Below are 16,447 nucleotides of genomic sequence, written 5' to 3'. Positions count from 1 at the left end.
ACTATGAATAGCCACACTGCAGACAAAGTAGCGATATGACTGAATTTTTTTTAAAGCTACGTTAAAAATCCAAATTACACACACACACACACACACACACACACACACACACATTCTACCTAAGAATCTGCTCCAACAGAAGGAAATGTTACGAAAAATTCGTCGAGCTGATTGCGAGATACATCTATATAAACTAACCTTTCCATTCAACATATGGAACATCTCTCCATGAATGATTTTGACAGGGACCCAACGTTGAGACTGTATCTCTAGGGTTATTAGTGACCACAAAAGATTCAAAACAAGACTTGATAAAATTCGAAGATACAAATCAGAGAAACACGAGGATCCTATACCGGCTGTACAAAGAAGGTGCATAGTGAAAAGATTCTATCAAGAATTTGCACCAATTGAAACCTTAGTGTATTTTGATTTCAGCTACTCTACTTTATCAATAGGGAATAAGCAATGTGTAACCGATGTAAGTCAACCAGCTGTCCGCTCTCCAAACAGTACACCCACACGCCCACAACGGAGGACTCAAACGCTACATGTCTCGGGGGAGTAAAATAAAAAGGTCAAACTTGTATCATCATATGATTGCATTCAAATCAGACAACACGCTACCACATTATAAACAATGCTTTACAGTGCGACGAATACAAGTTATGAGGCAGGGAGATAAAGTTACGTAAGTAGAAGAAACGCCACAGCCACAGGCATCAATATCAAGTTCGGAATGGACACAAGACTTATAATCTTCAATCTGTAAAGTACGCACGGTCTCTATATCCAGTTAACTCAGCACGGCAGTGTTCTTTTGGCCGACTTGGAGATAACAACTTTATCGTATTTCTCGGGACTATGTGGCAGGTTGCCTCTGTTTGGGACAGTATATAGGTCATATCTATTTCACCTGTTTAGAAAATGCTGATGATGACATCAATTGGGGTCAATGTAATTTTGTCGACCGTATCTCATAGTTATGAAGACAATATCCAAAATGTTCAATGAATCGAAACTTTGGAGAACAATTATTTAAATAACTAAATTGGTGATCATTTTTCAGATGTCTGGTACAGCGTGGCGTAATGGTTTATCTACGAGGTCTAATTGCGCCATGGTTCCAGTAGGAATGCGATAAACAGCTAAATAAGACATCATTTTATAGTTATAGAGTTGTGAGTGTGTATTAGGATGCGAACTGACCACCTTAGTTTAGTTCTGTTGAATTACGATATGATGATATGATATAAAAAGAGTGCGAATTTTGTTCGATCATAGAAGGGAAAACCTTATACGTGTTTAGGTTGGATATTATATTTTATTTGAAGGTAAATAGCTCCATAACTTTCATGCACAGTGGAAAAGAGCGCAGTCTACAACCAAGGTTGTTGATGACCAGAAGAGGCTAGAAGAAGAGAGAGAAAGAGAGAGAGGAAAAGAAATACCACAACGCCGATCAATCAGCAACAGTGATTTGGAGAAGACCTGAAACAACCAGGTTATTCTGACATATTGGCGATTTGAGTTCGATCAGTCACTCGATTATGTGATGCAGTTTATTTAAACGGTATAACAGAACTGCTGATTGAAATTCGCATCAATTTTGTAACCCTATTTCTAAGAGAACGTGAATCATTTAAATGTCATATATAATTTCATCTCGTTTATGTAATATATTAAATTGTTATATTTTAGATACGGGAGCTCGTGTTGTTTCATTCTCTGTGTATGTTCAGATCTCTGTTATGCCATCCATTAATTTCATATTTTAATTTATTGTTTACTCGATCCGGGCAATAACACCGTGGTCGATCATCTCCAAGTATAATAACCAAAACACCATAAGGAGTGGGATACTCACATCATCCCACCGCTCACAGGGGTCTTGTGAAAATTTGGCCAATCCTTTGAAACACTAAATTGTGAAGCAAAAAATCAGTTCCCTCCTGTGCTATATCAAAACATGGTATTATATATTATCAATCGGTCAGATGACATAGGAGAAGGTATGTTGGTTCTATGCACCAGCAAACATATACACAGTGAGTTGGGTCAGTTGAGATTTTTAAAATACCTTTAGAGTCTTCTCAGGAAATAACCAGCAATCGTGAAAAAAGCAACAATTACTTCTAGATTTAGAATGACACAGGGTGGATGCACAGACAGACAAACGAACCCGACTTTTTGACAGACTTCATTAGTCTGCGATCCGGCAAAAAGGTAATGGTATAATAAACATCTCAATTTTGTCATTAATCATTACGGAAACTAATATGGAACAAACAAAAGAAAAAACAGTCACGTCGAATGTCCTTGCTCTTCATTTGACATGCTATGCCTCCTGGTCTTTAACTAACATTCTGCAGGCCAGATTTTTTCTTCATGTCCATATAAGCATAACTGATATATGATTCAACTCTTAACACCAAAGTTTGACCTCTTGAGTTTGGCACAAAGCGTTAGCGGTGAGGTCTACAAGATTCCAATATCGTTTTGGACTGGAAGTGTCCAATCCAATAAAACCTTTAATAGGATCAAACCACAGTCGAGCACTGCGCCCGCTCTCAATTTCTCACTCTCTATCACTCTCAGACATATCATGAAAAATGAACAATAACAATGATAATAATAACAATGATTTTTTAAAATTATCTGTAACCTGTTTTGCCTCCAGAAAATCATGAAATAGTTAACTTAATGTAAATTTCTCCTTGTCTTACAATGCCGCAAGAAGACAAAAATTGTGGTCAACATTTATTTATTCAAAAACTCTACAAGTATTATTATATGGATGATGAGAATAGTAAAGAAGATGGAAATTGGTTTTTTAAAAAGTGAGGGTTGATTCATTATTAGTCCGATAAATCCCCCCCCCCCCAATCTGTTTTGATATTGATAGATGATATGTGGGTATGATATCACTTGTTCACGAAAATGTGCAATTTGCTACACGCAAATGTTTCTGGAACATGCCTGCGTACACTTTAGACACTTTCCGGATTTGATAACAGCCATATCTAGCACGAAATTCAAAATGGTCACAGGACGGAAGGTTGTGATATTCCATGTGAATTTACAAGTCGCTAAACATAGGACTTACTCCGGAAATATAAAGTGCATGTCACCGAAAGAACCCCTCAGCCGACGGTAGCTTCATATCCGCAAGAAATACCTGTCAGTGTATAAAATGTTCACCAATGTGTGAAGACAATATTTACTGTAGATGCTTACAGATTCTAGGTGATATCAGCCACAAAAGGCCAGTCAGTATCATCACAGGGGTGGTGATGGTTTGTGGGCTTCAAACATTATAGAACGGGTATGTAAATTTAATTTTATTTATAAAAGTAATCATAGAATTTATAGTGAAGTTATCTGCATTGAAATGAGTTCTAAAATCTATTATTATACCCTTCTTTTACATCCTACCCAATATGTAATCGACTGAATGTACGTTTTTCCAAAAGGCAAGTTAGATGTCAAGTTGAGTTTCAATATCACATTTCTTGTTTTAGGCCCGATAACCCCCTTACAAGATAAATCTATATGTAACGCATATCATAATATAACATTGCAATTACAGTGCAGACAAATTCAACATGTCTCGCCACTAACATAAACACCGGTACAAAACTGCATTTCAAAATGACGGCCTAAGGTTTATTTCCCGTTTGGGTCTAAAATCGCTTTTCTCTGTTTAACACAGGACTCCCATTAGTGCCTTATACAGCGTACTACTACTGACATATCGTGCTGCAAGCAATTTGTTTCATTGGGTCTATAATGAGGTTGATGGGTTTGATGGTTATGGGCCTGCAAATTAAATTTCGGCGGATTACGTGTGGGTTGAGATACTTTGTGATAAAACTCCTATTTAAAAATAAATCCAAAGTCAGCTGTCTTCACCACTCCCACCTGTCAAACAAAATTGTCTGTCCTCTATTTCTAGTGCAGTTACGTTTGATTGTGCAATACTTGATTCCACTTCAGCAAGTTGCGTTGAGTTGTGCAATACTGATTCGATTTGCATGTAGACTCTTGCCAACCAAGTTGTGATATATATATATATATATATATATATATATATATATATATATATATATATATATATATAATGTGTATAGTATGTACGCTGTATCAGTGATATACCACGAGGAAAGATTTTTAATTACAAGGAAACGAGGCTTGCCGAATTTCCTTTAAATGAAAAATTTATACAACGAGTGGTATATCATTGACACAGCGTACATACTTGCCCTTTGAACGGAGTTAAGATTTACTATAGGCAGCTGTGTATTGACCGAGTCAATGAACTCCTCACATACCCGAGTGTGTCAGCTACAAAATGTAGTTCTATGCCTTTTGTGGCTATTCACAGTCACCTTTGCATATTGATAAGTTGATTGGATTTTTTTTAGGTTCCATTTTTCTTCACATTGATTAAATCAATATAATATACACTTATGATTTAGTCATGAAAGATGGTTTTAGTGATGAAAGTAGAGCACCACAAACACTTGGTTAGCTACGCCATTCACATGAACACTTAGCCATTCACGTACCGGAATAGAAACTAAGCGAAATGACGAACCAACAGGAGGTAATTCAAATATTTTAATATATTTACAGTTGATCTAAGCCATTATTCTGCTTTATTAACAGTACTACCGACAATAAACTCTCTCTCCCCCCCTCTCTCTCTCTCTCTCTCTCTCTCTCTCTCTCTCTCTCTGTGGTTGGTTTGACTTTAAAACTCTCTCTCTCTCTCTCTCTCACTTTTTGGTTGGTTTGACTTAACTTTTACCATCATTCATAAAAGTCCAGAGATATCGTGGGATGACACAAACGAAAATCCTCTGCGCTCGTCATTTCACACATTTTAGCCCGTATCTTGCTACGAGAGAGAGAGAGGGGGGGGGGGAGGGAGGCCGGCCTCTGGACATTTTCATATTTAATTGATAATAATCTATTTTTAGTACATTATAGTATGTTTAAGAAAGAACAACAACAACAAAACATTAAAAACATCATAGTATGTGTACCACGTAATCGAGATATTTACTTTAGAAAATGTCGACATGATTTGCAACTTTGTATCATTGATAAACACTGTAGGTAAATTCCAAGAAACGTGCACACATATCGTTACGACGAACCATATTCTTTTGGTTAGATGGCGTAATTACTATTTCAAGGTTTTAATCCAACCCGATTCCTTTTCTCTTTCACTCCATATTTATGGGCAGTTTCTCCGTGATGTATGAGAGGGGAGGGGGAACAGAAAGCAGAAAGGGTTGTGATGAAAATGTGTACCTTCTAAAATTCATTTAGGTTACTGGGATTATTAATACTTTTTTATCGTTATTTTCATACGTCATTAATGATTATTGTAAGGAAATTGATCATTGATCTTGAATCAACCGCAGGCGGAAGCGAGAATGGATATATATATATATATATATATATATATATATATATATATATATATATATATATATATATATATAATTTTTTTAATTTTCTTTCTCCAAAATATATGTTATTGATGCAAGAACATTCAGCTTTGATATATTTACACATTTAATTGAAGATATTTAATAAAAATTCTTGTACGTTATTTTAGATTTATCACCAGCGTTAGGAAGAAAGTATTAAAAAGTACACTAAAGTACATAAAGAAGTTGAAGATGATAAACATGGTTGAAATGGTACATTTGATTATAGATTAAACAGCAGATATTGCACACTATAACGTCTAAAATATTAGACACTAATTGTTGTATTAGCGCTAGTGATTATATATATTTCATTTACTGAGGAAATTAATATTTTGTATATATTTTTTCATGTACTCTCTCAGATTCCTCTCGAGCTCATAAAACCATTTGTTTGTAACTATATTTAGGATCATTGCACGACCTTTGTACCCATGACATATTTTCGTTTAAGAAACAAAATGGGATGTTGAGAAGAAAAGAAACATTCTAGACTACCCAACAGAAACACCTACCATGAATGACTTGGGGCTATTGTGAACATTTGTTCCTTCCAACGGAGTGCTAAATTGTGAAGCAAACAATAAGTTCCCCTTTGCCTTCAAAACATAAAATATATATTACCATTCGGTCAGATCATAAAGAAGAAGGTATACTGGCTCTATGCACCAGAAAATATATACATAGAGCGATGGTCCGACGAATGGAGAGAGGTTTTCAAAATACATTTAGAATCTTCTCAGGAAATAGAAATAAATAACAACACTTAGTGCTAGATTTTGAATGACACCATATAGATGCACATATAGATAAATGAACCTGACGGACAGGCTTCTTGACAGACATCATTGACAGACATCATCCGTCTGCACTTTGCAATCCAGACAAAAGGTGATACTACAATAAGCATCCCTATTACGACATTAATCTTTTCTCATCTTTTATAAGGAACATAGGTTAGCTTTCGTCCTTCAATAAGGGCTAGGGTACAAGTGTGATGTCTTTCCAGGAACATATCTTATTTATCTGCATTTCATTCCTCGTTCCAAACGAGGTCGAGGAATCGAAGCTAAAAAAAGAGGCAGCTGCTCTTAACGAGATATCCTTAGATTATAGCTTGAAATCATTTTTGTTGAACGCGCATTGTTCTTTTCACTAACTGGAAGGTTCTTTTCCACAATTTGTTGAAGAAGGTAGGATTGTCTTTCTTACTGCTCCTTTATCCGCTAGAAACTATGGGGTTAGAAAAATTACAAGATTCCATTATCGTTCTGGACTGGAAGTGTCCAATACAAACAAAAAAGTTTAAAAGGAAACGAACCACTAACTTACTATGTAACTATGTTCTTCCGCCATTTGTAACACATCTAGGATTTATTGATGTAATGATTAGTTATTTATTTCCATTTGAACAGACAAGTTAACTAATGACCTAAGCTTTATTTATTGTAATTGTATTCTTGTACCCCTTGTATATAACCTTCAGCAATAAACTTTAAGCCGAGCCTATTCACAGCGCGGATGTGTTAGAGAAAAGATAGAGAACCAGTCCTGTAGAGTTTCTTGGTGGATGTGATATTGTAACGATTTCATATTATCACAGAGTTACAAATCTGAACCAATGTACATAAAATGTTAGCAATTTGTGTACAGTGTATGTACTATAGCACTATTGACTTACTGTATAGTGCAAAGGGGCATATTAAAACTGAGATCGGAGATCTAATATCAAAGAACTAAAACGTATCTTTCAAGCATATTAATATTTACATAAGTCACTCATGTACTATAACATTGTAAGCTATGTGTTTAAAATATATTTCTGTAGACATTTTAAAGTCAAAAACATTTATCGACGATTGAAGACAAAAGTCAACAAAGTTATCATTAAACAATGTGAATGAAGTTTAGAACATTGTGATAAATAAAGGCAGAATCATAAGACAGACATGTGCAAATTGTTTCAATAAGCAAACCGATGAATATAATTTATAGCCGAGTGGATTGTGTTATGTATATTTAATTGAATTGTTTGTAATTTATTTTTAAATTTCATTACATGCTGTTGTAATGTAACATTGTACGTTGGACTTGCCCTTGTCCAAAATAGAGTTAATTTCTGTTTTGCCCAAATTGATTCTTTTTAATTTTATTCTGTGTAAACAACTAATACATAGATAAATTATTCTATATGTGCATGGGATTAAAATCAGTATTATTATTAATAGAAATAAATATGTTTTTTTGGGGGGGGGGTCTAGGTCTAGGTTTTGGAATTTTCCTAGTGTATTTTACATAATCCAGGTTATGGTTATTTTTTGTATAGATCTATATAGTACTTTTTCAGTTGTGCTTTAAGACCTAGCACTTTTAATTTGTATTAACATCTATGTTCTGTCCAGTATTTCATTTTTGGGCTGGAAAATTTATTTCTTAAAATTATTGAAGTCAAGTCATTATTTTCTCTGGAAATACAAAAGCGCTCTAATAAAGTTCTTGGAAAGAGACACTAACTGGAATTTATAGTGAATTCAAACCTGCAATTATCTTACTCTGATTTAACAAAAGACTGCTGGCACTTCAACACTTAACAAGCTACTACACACACATTATCGGGGTCAGTTTTGGATTTATTCTGGACTTGTGCTGAATTTTATTCAGGACTGAAAATGATTAGGATTTGTGTCTGTAACTCTTTGATTATTGTAGGATTTAATTCGCAATTCTTTTTCTCATGTTCACTTTGTATTCTATGGAAATAAATTATTTGCTGAATTTCACAAAGCTTGATGATTTTCACTCTTTCGCGTTACTTATTTTAAGAGCATATATTCGTAACAATGTTTGAATCACCACCCGATTACAGCAAAAACCACACAGACGATAATTTAGACCCATGCTCAATGGGAATCATCCTTGCAACTTGTTCAGAAGTCACTGCGTCAAAACTGACCAATGCGAACTGAGATACAACGAAAACTATCTAGTCATTTATTCTGGAAGGAAGCTTCCAGTATACAGCCTGAACTTGTGGAAGGTGGGTGTTATGGAATTTTTCCTATATGATTTGTCATTACAGCACGGTTGTTTACTATAATAATTACTCGTAGGGAGGGGCATATTTTTTCAATGTACTGATATTGTGCATCTGTATTATTGTCAAATTGTTATGTTTCAGGTGTAAGAAGCTTACCAGCCTCAAGTACATTCCGTTGACTCGCTTGGTAGATGCTCCATTGTCAAGCTTTGGCTGCATCTGAAAATATATATATGATGTCCTTATCTCTTAATGGACGGAAACGCAATAAAGTATCGTAATTCAATATCTGATAATATATATCTGCGTTTTCAAAACAAAACTATCCGGATGGAAATGATTTTAAAAGATTTCAGTGATTTGGGATTCCAAAATATTCGCAATTTAATTGTATGAATATAAATTGTTGAATTAGCAGCCAAAATATCGGGTTATAATGTAAGCTGTAGTGGAACATTTACATATAGAAAATGGCTGTGTCCAGGTGTGCTTTTCTCTTAAACCTATACTAGAGACTATAATTATCATTATGTGTACCTGTGTGCATTTTCATCGGCAGCTTACAATTTTCACTTACCTTGACCTCAGTCATGGCTCTAATTCTCATTTGTGATCACCCCCCCCCCCCCCCAAAAAAAAAACGGTGTATTCCTTGCCAATATCTCAAGCAGTTCTAAAGTAACGTAGTCATTATTGATTGTGATGACCTTCAATTATCAGTTAGGTACCTGAGTTAATTAATTACTGTGCCATCTAATAATGATGTATATTTGGATAACGTTTCATGAAATCATCTCGAATAGTTGAGCAGTTAAAGACTTTATAAAAGTAGTCTTTAGTAGAATGTTTGGGGAACAAATACTTTGTCAATTAATTTTTTTGTGTAGTGAGACACTTGTAAGAGTAAGGTTACATATAGTATCTGGTTAAAGTGATTTCATAATATTGGAGTGAACGGTTTGCTAACTAAATTTCATTAAATACTAATAAAAAAGAGAAAAACACATGAAAATAGTATCAATTCAATAATAAAATATTAAACAATGGGACCTAATATTTTGAAACTATTCGAAATCAACATCTTCTGATACTAACCTCCTTGCAGGTGGGTAGAATCTGAGCATCTCTGACACTTCCATATCTAAGTATTGCAATTTGAAAACGTTATCATACATAAGTTGAATCTCGTGAACAGTTTATATGCAAACAAGATTTGAATATATCAAAGAAATTTAGACTTTGGGTAAGGATTTATAAATAAATCCAACTGAATATTTTAAGGTCCCGAATATAAGTCTGAAAATGATAATTAGAGGTTAATCTAATAGGAAGTTTGCAACAAAACATTGGACATTTAATTACAAAGAATAACAAGAATGTAACAAAATATATTTAAAATAATTCGAAAGCTAATCAGCAAATAAACTTTGAAGAGTTCAAATGTGCGCAGGAAATATTTTAAAGAGAAATATTTGCCATTTTCACTCTATATAGTAAACTGAAAAAATCGAGCAGTAGGAAAAAATATTAATAAATACAGCAAATACTTCCAGTCTTTCTATTTCCAATATAAATTTATCTTGAACGTTCTTGTTCACTACGAGGCAATACGATACCAAAGTCAAGAGTCTGGAAGTGGTGTCGAAAGCGGCCAGAAGGAAGATTAGTATATTCGCCAAAACTTAATTGTCCTTGCCTGCAAATTATTCTTATATGCAAAGATACAACATATATATAAACAGATAGCTAGACAGAGGCAGACATAGTTGACAGATGCAAATACGGGGAAAGGAGAAGACAGGAAATAGACTAACGGTCATGGAGACACATAAAGTCATCCTTGTGCGTGGACATGCGGATATATATATATATATATATATATATATATATATATATATATATATATATATATATATATATATATATCACCCATGCGACAGAGAAATCTGTCTGTTTTGCTAACCTTTCTATTTCTATCTCAGTCTGGTATCTCAGACCTGTTGTCTCAGTCATTGCGTCTAAGCGCTAGGAAATACTTTTAAAAAGAAATTCCTTGCTGTCTTCTGCTGTCTGACACACATGTTATGAAAACCAACGACAGAAACAGCAACAATATATATATATATATATATATACAACAAAAAGAAATTCACTCATAAAGCAATTTAAGGTCTCTCCACCTTTGATAACACCATACAAAACATTCACAGACACAGACACAGACACACACACACACACACACGCGCGCGCGCGCCGATCTATTTGATACCCCCCAAAAAACAGGTAATAAAAACCACTTGCCACACAAAACGACTATTGAAAGGCCGGCAAAAGCCAGAAAAGTGTATTGTTGAACTGGTTTCTTTAAACTCTAAATCAAATATAATAATGCGATTGCCAATGTAAACTCCTGTATTTACCATCCAGAGGGGCTCATTCGTCAATCCACTATTCCACATAATGATTTCTATTTAGCGTATCATTGCACATGAGTTAGCAGCAATTGCCATATTTCCGGGACAGAAAATATAAGTTTCCAAGAAGACGTGAATTAGAAATTTCCTGATATCATTTTGCACTTCGTTAGAACTATACCCAGTAGGTATATTGTGCTGCACAGTATCGTATCGTTGCATACTATAGAACGTTTTTCAAATTAGAATTGATGAGAGTTTAAACTTAACCGCATAAAACATACTAATTATTTATTGCCAGTTGCATATGGCATCCATCGATTAAATCTGATAATACAATAATAATATCATTTGATTTTATGTTTCTATTTTCTCATGCGTAGACCTTGTGTACTTAGGGTCGAAAGGTCACCCCATTGCCCTCATTAACATATTCGTCTTTATGCGCAGTATAAACAACAACATAGGCCCGAGACGCTGATTGCGTAATATTTCAACACATAACAACTCTAACTTTTTTACTGTCGGTGCTTATACAAAAACAAGATAAATCAAGTCGCCAGGTTATATTTTATGTCTCCAGGAGGCATAGCCTCGTAGCGATATATAAACACATAAATAATGCGAGCTGGTAGATACTGATACTGATACACTCCGGCGTGTCTTCTTTTTGGAAAGTTCAAATATGATAACCCTAAGTATGCAAAGGTTGTAAATTCAGATGACCAATTTATATTCATTCCATTACGTACGCTGAATAGTGTCCGTTAACAGGAACGAAAGAAAGAATCAATAAAACTTACGTGACCCTACAGACGTTATCACCAACGTTATCTCGTTCAGGTACTTGAAGGTGAAGGATAAATGCGGTACTGTCTAGCGTGTACATAAAGACCCATATATAGCCAATGCACACAGTGAACTTGGAATACCGGCTGTTAACAACAGTGTTGAGCTGACTGGACAGAAAAAACCGTTTGTATTTTACAAAAATGGAGGTCTTAGGCCTTATGTCCATTCCGAACTGGCTCTTGATCTCTATGGCTGTGGTGTTACTACTATTTATGTAAGTCTCTCTCTCTGTCTCTCTTTCGTATTACTTTCCATCTATCAGACTAAAATGCGTGAATTGGGAGCTTCTTGTATTTGCGTCAAATAGTATGCTCAATGTTTGTTTGTTTTTCGTATCCATGAAATGGATTTTCATAAAGTGCAATTGTCATGTGTTTTTTGTATGTTGGGCTCATTCTGTTCGACTGATGCTGTCTCACTACACGTAGTCAGCAGTCCGAATAGCATACACCATGAGGATCGATGTTTACGTTTTCTTTTTCCTCTTTATTATCCAGCTCTGCCATAAACATCTTCACGCACTTTACTGTCTATTTATTTTTGTTTCATTGAAAATGTCGAACAGTTAAGTTTCCGTTCAAAGTAATAAGTCTAAAACGGCGTTCACAGAAGGGCATGGTAGACGTACATAAGGATTTTCTCTTGTAAAAATAGAACTTGAACACGCTAATCGTATCCCGTAATGTGTTCAGGTGCTAATCGGAGGCGCAAATGGTAGGTAGATTTCTTCGGTATCGCTTCTTGCAGATTAATGTATGTGGTAATAAAAGACCATTTAATGATGTTACAGATGGAATGAAAAAGATTTAATCCTTACTAATGTGTTATCCTAGAGAAGCAAATTAGTTTAGGCCTAGGTTCGCTGAACAAGCCATCTCAATGTATACTCTTACAGAGCAAAATTATAGTTGACTGCAAGAGTGTCTGTCCGTCTCTCTGTCTGTCTTTAGACAAAATAATTAAGGATGAGGAATACCAATGTATTTTAAGCTAAAGATGGATTCAGGGTCGACATCGCCATACATTCGGCAGATTTAATATAATGTTGTTGACGAAAATAGTACAAAAGAGCAAACAAAGAGACCAGAAGCTGATAATGAGTATCATGTAGGGATGGTGTGAAGTTGGCAGGAAGTTCGTGGAATGGAACTCCTGTTAGGGGCCGATGGAGTGTAGCCCCCTGTAACTGTTGCCTTAAAATATTGACACGGCATACTTTTAGCCATGTAGCTATAAACAAAAATTACTATGTTTCGCACACATTTGGGAGTGGGAGGTGCTCCCTTCTATCCGCTTCTTCAGATTATATTTTGTTGTTGTTGTTGTTGTTGTTGTTATTGTTTTCGGGTTTAACGCCATTTTTCAGCACACGATAGACTATACATGGCGACCAGTATTAATGGTGGAAGAAGAACCCGGGAAATCATCGGAAAGAACCACCGACCCTCGAGAAGCTACTGGCAAGCTTTCTCACATACCCACATTGGCCGAATCCGAGACTCGAACCTACGCAGACATAGATGAGATGGCAGTAACGGAGAGTGCTTTAGACCACTCGGCCACTCGGGGCCCCTCGATTATATTTTGAATTTTGGTATATATCGAGGAGAAAAAATGTATTTCTTGTGACCCAAATAAGGCAAAATATAAATTTGTTTAGGTGTATCAGCGTATGTCAAGGAAATTAAGTGGTATGAGATCCATGAGAGTTGTGCTTAATTTGTTATGAGTAATGCTAGGAAAACCTTAAACATACACCAGCTGGTATCGAACAATACCTCCATTCTCTCTCTAACCATATGTATTAAGTTTCTGAAACAACTAAAAACACCCTTACAAAAACTGACAAATGTTATCGAATATAAGTACTCCTTTCTTTCCTTAAAAATGACGCAACTTCTTAGAATTTTGCAGAAAGTGTATAACCTAACATCAAAAGCTGCATATAAATCTAGGTAAAAGTACAATAGTAGTATATGGGGGCCATATAGCCTAACAGGTAGACTTCTATGTTAAATTTGGTCGTTTTCACCATAGCCTCAAGATTTTTAGCCTCACGTAGACTTCTATGTTAAATTTGGTCGTTTTCACTATAGCCTCAAGATTTATAGCCTCACGTAGACTTCTGTGATAAAAAAGGTTGTTTGCACTTTGGGGACAAAAGGAATTTAACCTGGGAATGACACCTAAAGGTCAATAGGAACATCAGAACTGACACCTTCCAAAGTCATAGACAAGATTCAACACGTGCAACAATCCAACAACAAGTTTCACATCATCGATGGAAAAGCCACACTGTTCATGACACACGTTTCTCTTCCCAAAGGGACTGGATGCAAAAAGGTGTTATTGGTGGACAACCTTTGTAGCATCAAGCGTAGCCTCGTCCAAATTAAGAATCCTCAAGACCAGATGTGTTTTGCCCGAGCCATCGTGGTTGGACGAACGTATGCCGACTAGAACGACATGGCAGAATGGAAAAGAGCCTGGAAAACTACAATCGGACAGAGCCAGACAACGAAGAGAAGCAGAACTCCTTTTACAGCAAGCGGGGCTATCCAAAGACACACCCTGTGACATTCCTGAAATGCAAAAATTGCAAGACGTCTTTGCTCCTCGCTACATATTGAAAGTGCATCCTCCACAAGAAGTGCGCGGACCTATGTTGTTTCCTGGCATAAATTTCAAAGAGGAAAAATACATTCAGGTCTATCATCACGATGAACATTTCGATGACATTACCATTATCACCGGATTACTGGGATACAGTTATTACTGGGGGAAATGTGACAATGACTATAACAAATGAGAGCAACACAAGCATTGTGGATCGAAATGAGAGGGATGTTTGGCCTCTAAACCCTGTCGGGACGAAGGACAAGAACGAGTGTATTCATTGCCTTGCTTGTCAGCGAACCTTTGTCAGCCCTGCCTGTTACCAACAACATCAAAAGACGCAAGCTTCACAGAAGAAAAGTGCTTGTCAATTGCTGAGAGTATGCCCTACTTATGGACAAGGCCTACGTACCAACAGTGCCATGGCATATATATGTTCAGGAAAGAAACGATGTAACATCAGTCAACAGAACGTGGACTTGGAAAACGAATGATACATTCAAAAATACCAACCCCAGCAGGAGGAAGATGACCACAAGACGACAGGGAATTTCATCTTTTTTAATTTTGAATGCATGCAAGAGACTGGCATTCAAATTCCTGATTTCTGCGTGACTCACGGAGTGTGCGAGAAGTGCATCCAAGAACCTAATTTTTGTCATTACCCTCACTGTAGCAAGATTTCTGGAGAACCGGAAAAAGTATTTCGGGGACCAAACACGCTGACCGATTTCACCCAGTGGATCTTAAACCCTATCGACGAAATGTGGAGTCAATAGGACATCGAACGTTACGGAGATTGTCATCGCCAGGCCACGGTGATGCTTCACAATATCTCGGGATACGATGGACAATTTCTTCTAAAATACTATCGGAATAAGGCACCGAACGAGCTAACGTCACTTTGAACGGAGCCAAATTCATTTACATAAAAGTGGGACAAGTACGATTTATAGATTCGAAGAGTTACTTGGTCATGCCATTGAATCGAATGCCTAAAACGTTTGGAATGACAGAAATGGCTAAAGGCTATTTACCGCAAATTTTCAATACCGAAGCCAATCAACACGCCTTTCTACACCATTTGCCTGATGGTCACTGCTACGACTCTGATAAAATACGCACCGAACAACGAGAAGCTTTCCACCATTGGTACTACTCTCGCGCATTAGACCCATTCGACTTTCAGGAAGAAATGTTAAAGTATTGTCGTTCCGACGTGGACATTTTACGGCGTTGTTGTGGAAAATTTCGAGAATTTTTCATGGAGCATGAAGGGATCGGTCCTCTGAAAGAAGCCTACACCATTGACAAAGCGTGTTCCTTAGTTTGCGGCAAACGATTCATCCCCGAAAACACCTTGGCGGTCATCTGCCCTCAAACGACGAACTTAGTCAAACGTCAATACTCGGTCAAAGCCCTACGCTGGCTACAATACTTGTGTGACAAGGAAGACCAATGGATCCAAAATTTCCGAAATGGAGGGGGCGAAAAGACTATCGGAACATATTCGGTGGATGGTTGGGATTTAGAAAACCCCAAGATCGTGTACGAGTTTAACGGTTGCTTATTTCACGGATGTCCCGTCTGTTACCCTCAACATGACAATAAAAATGACTTTTTATAACGTGAGCGGAGCTTGAAGTTAGAAAAGCAAGGATACCAAGTGGTGGACATGTGGGAACACGTGCACGATCGCCGTTTGAAAACTGATCCCGAGCTTAAACGCATCGTGGAAAGTTACAAGTTGGTGGACCCTTTGAACCCTCGTGACAGTTTGTACGGAGGACGGCGAATGCCACCTGTTTGCTGCACCAAGCTGACGAGGAGAAAGGAAAAATCAAATACTTGGACATGTGTTCGCTTGTGTGCTGCAGACATGTAGCATCATGTCCCACCCAGTCAGATTACCCTGACACCAGGCCGACCAGTCCTAACACTAACCTCTTAATGCTGAGCGCCAAGCGAGACAGCAGCTAGTACCATTTTTATAAGTCTTTGTAATGACTCGGCCGGGGTTCCAACCA

At 36.6% G+C, this 16,447-nt stretch overlaps 1 protein-coding gene and 1 long non-coding RNA gene across 2 annotated transcripts in view; one reads left to right on the top strand and one right to left on the bottom strand.

Annotated features, from left to right (window-relative positions):
- Positions 1 to 5,607: 5,607 nt before the first annotated feature.
- LOC149787711 (uncharacterized) lies at positions 5,608 to 11,811 on the bottom strand. Its single transcript, XR_016424091.1, has 3 exons — positions 11,756 to 11,811; positions 8,695 to 8,757; positions 5,608 to 6,734 (listed from the first exon to the last, which is right to left on the bottom strand). It is a non-coding gene; the product is annotated as an uncharacterized LOC149787711 (long non-coding RNA).
- Positions 11,812 to 11,838: 27 nt separating this feature from the next.
- The window catches only part of LOC149787710 (cytochrome P450 3A24-like), a 29,578-nt gene continuing 24,969 nt past the window's right edge, over positions 11,839 to 16,447 (top strand). Inside the window, exon 1 of the mRNA XM_089973898.1 lies at positions 11,839 to 12,018. Within this exon, the coding sequence (XP_089830024.1) occupies positions 11,945 to 12,018 (74 nt within the window). The 5' untranslated portion in view covers positions 11,839 to 11,944. The remainder of the gene's footprint in view (positions 12,019 to 16,447) is intronic.

Source organism: Sinohyriopsis cumingii, chromosome 11 (genome assembly GCF_028554795.1).
Source record: "Sinohyriopsis cumingii isolate HCF-2022 chromosome 11, ASM2855479v2, whole genome shotgun sequence".
NCBI lineage: Eukaryota > Metazoa > Mollusca > Bivalvia > Unionida > Unionidae > Sinohyriopsis > Sinohyriopsis cumingii.
The sequence above is the reverse complement of the archived record's forward strand: the minus strand, read 5'-3'. Positions and strand labels throughout refer to the sequence as shown.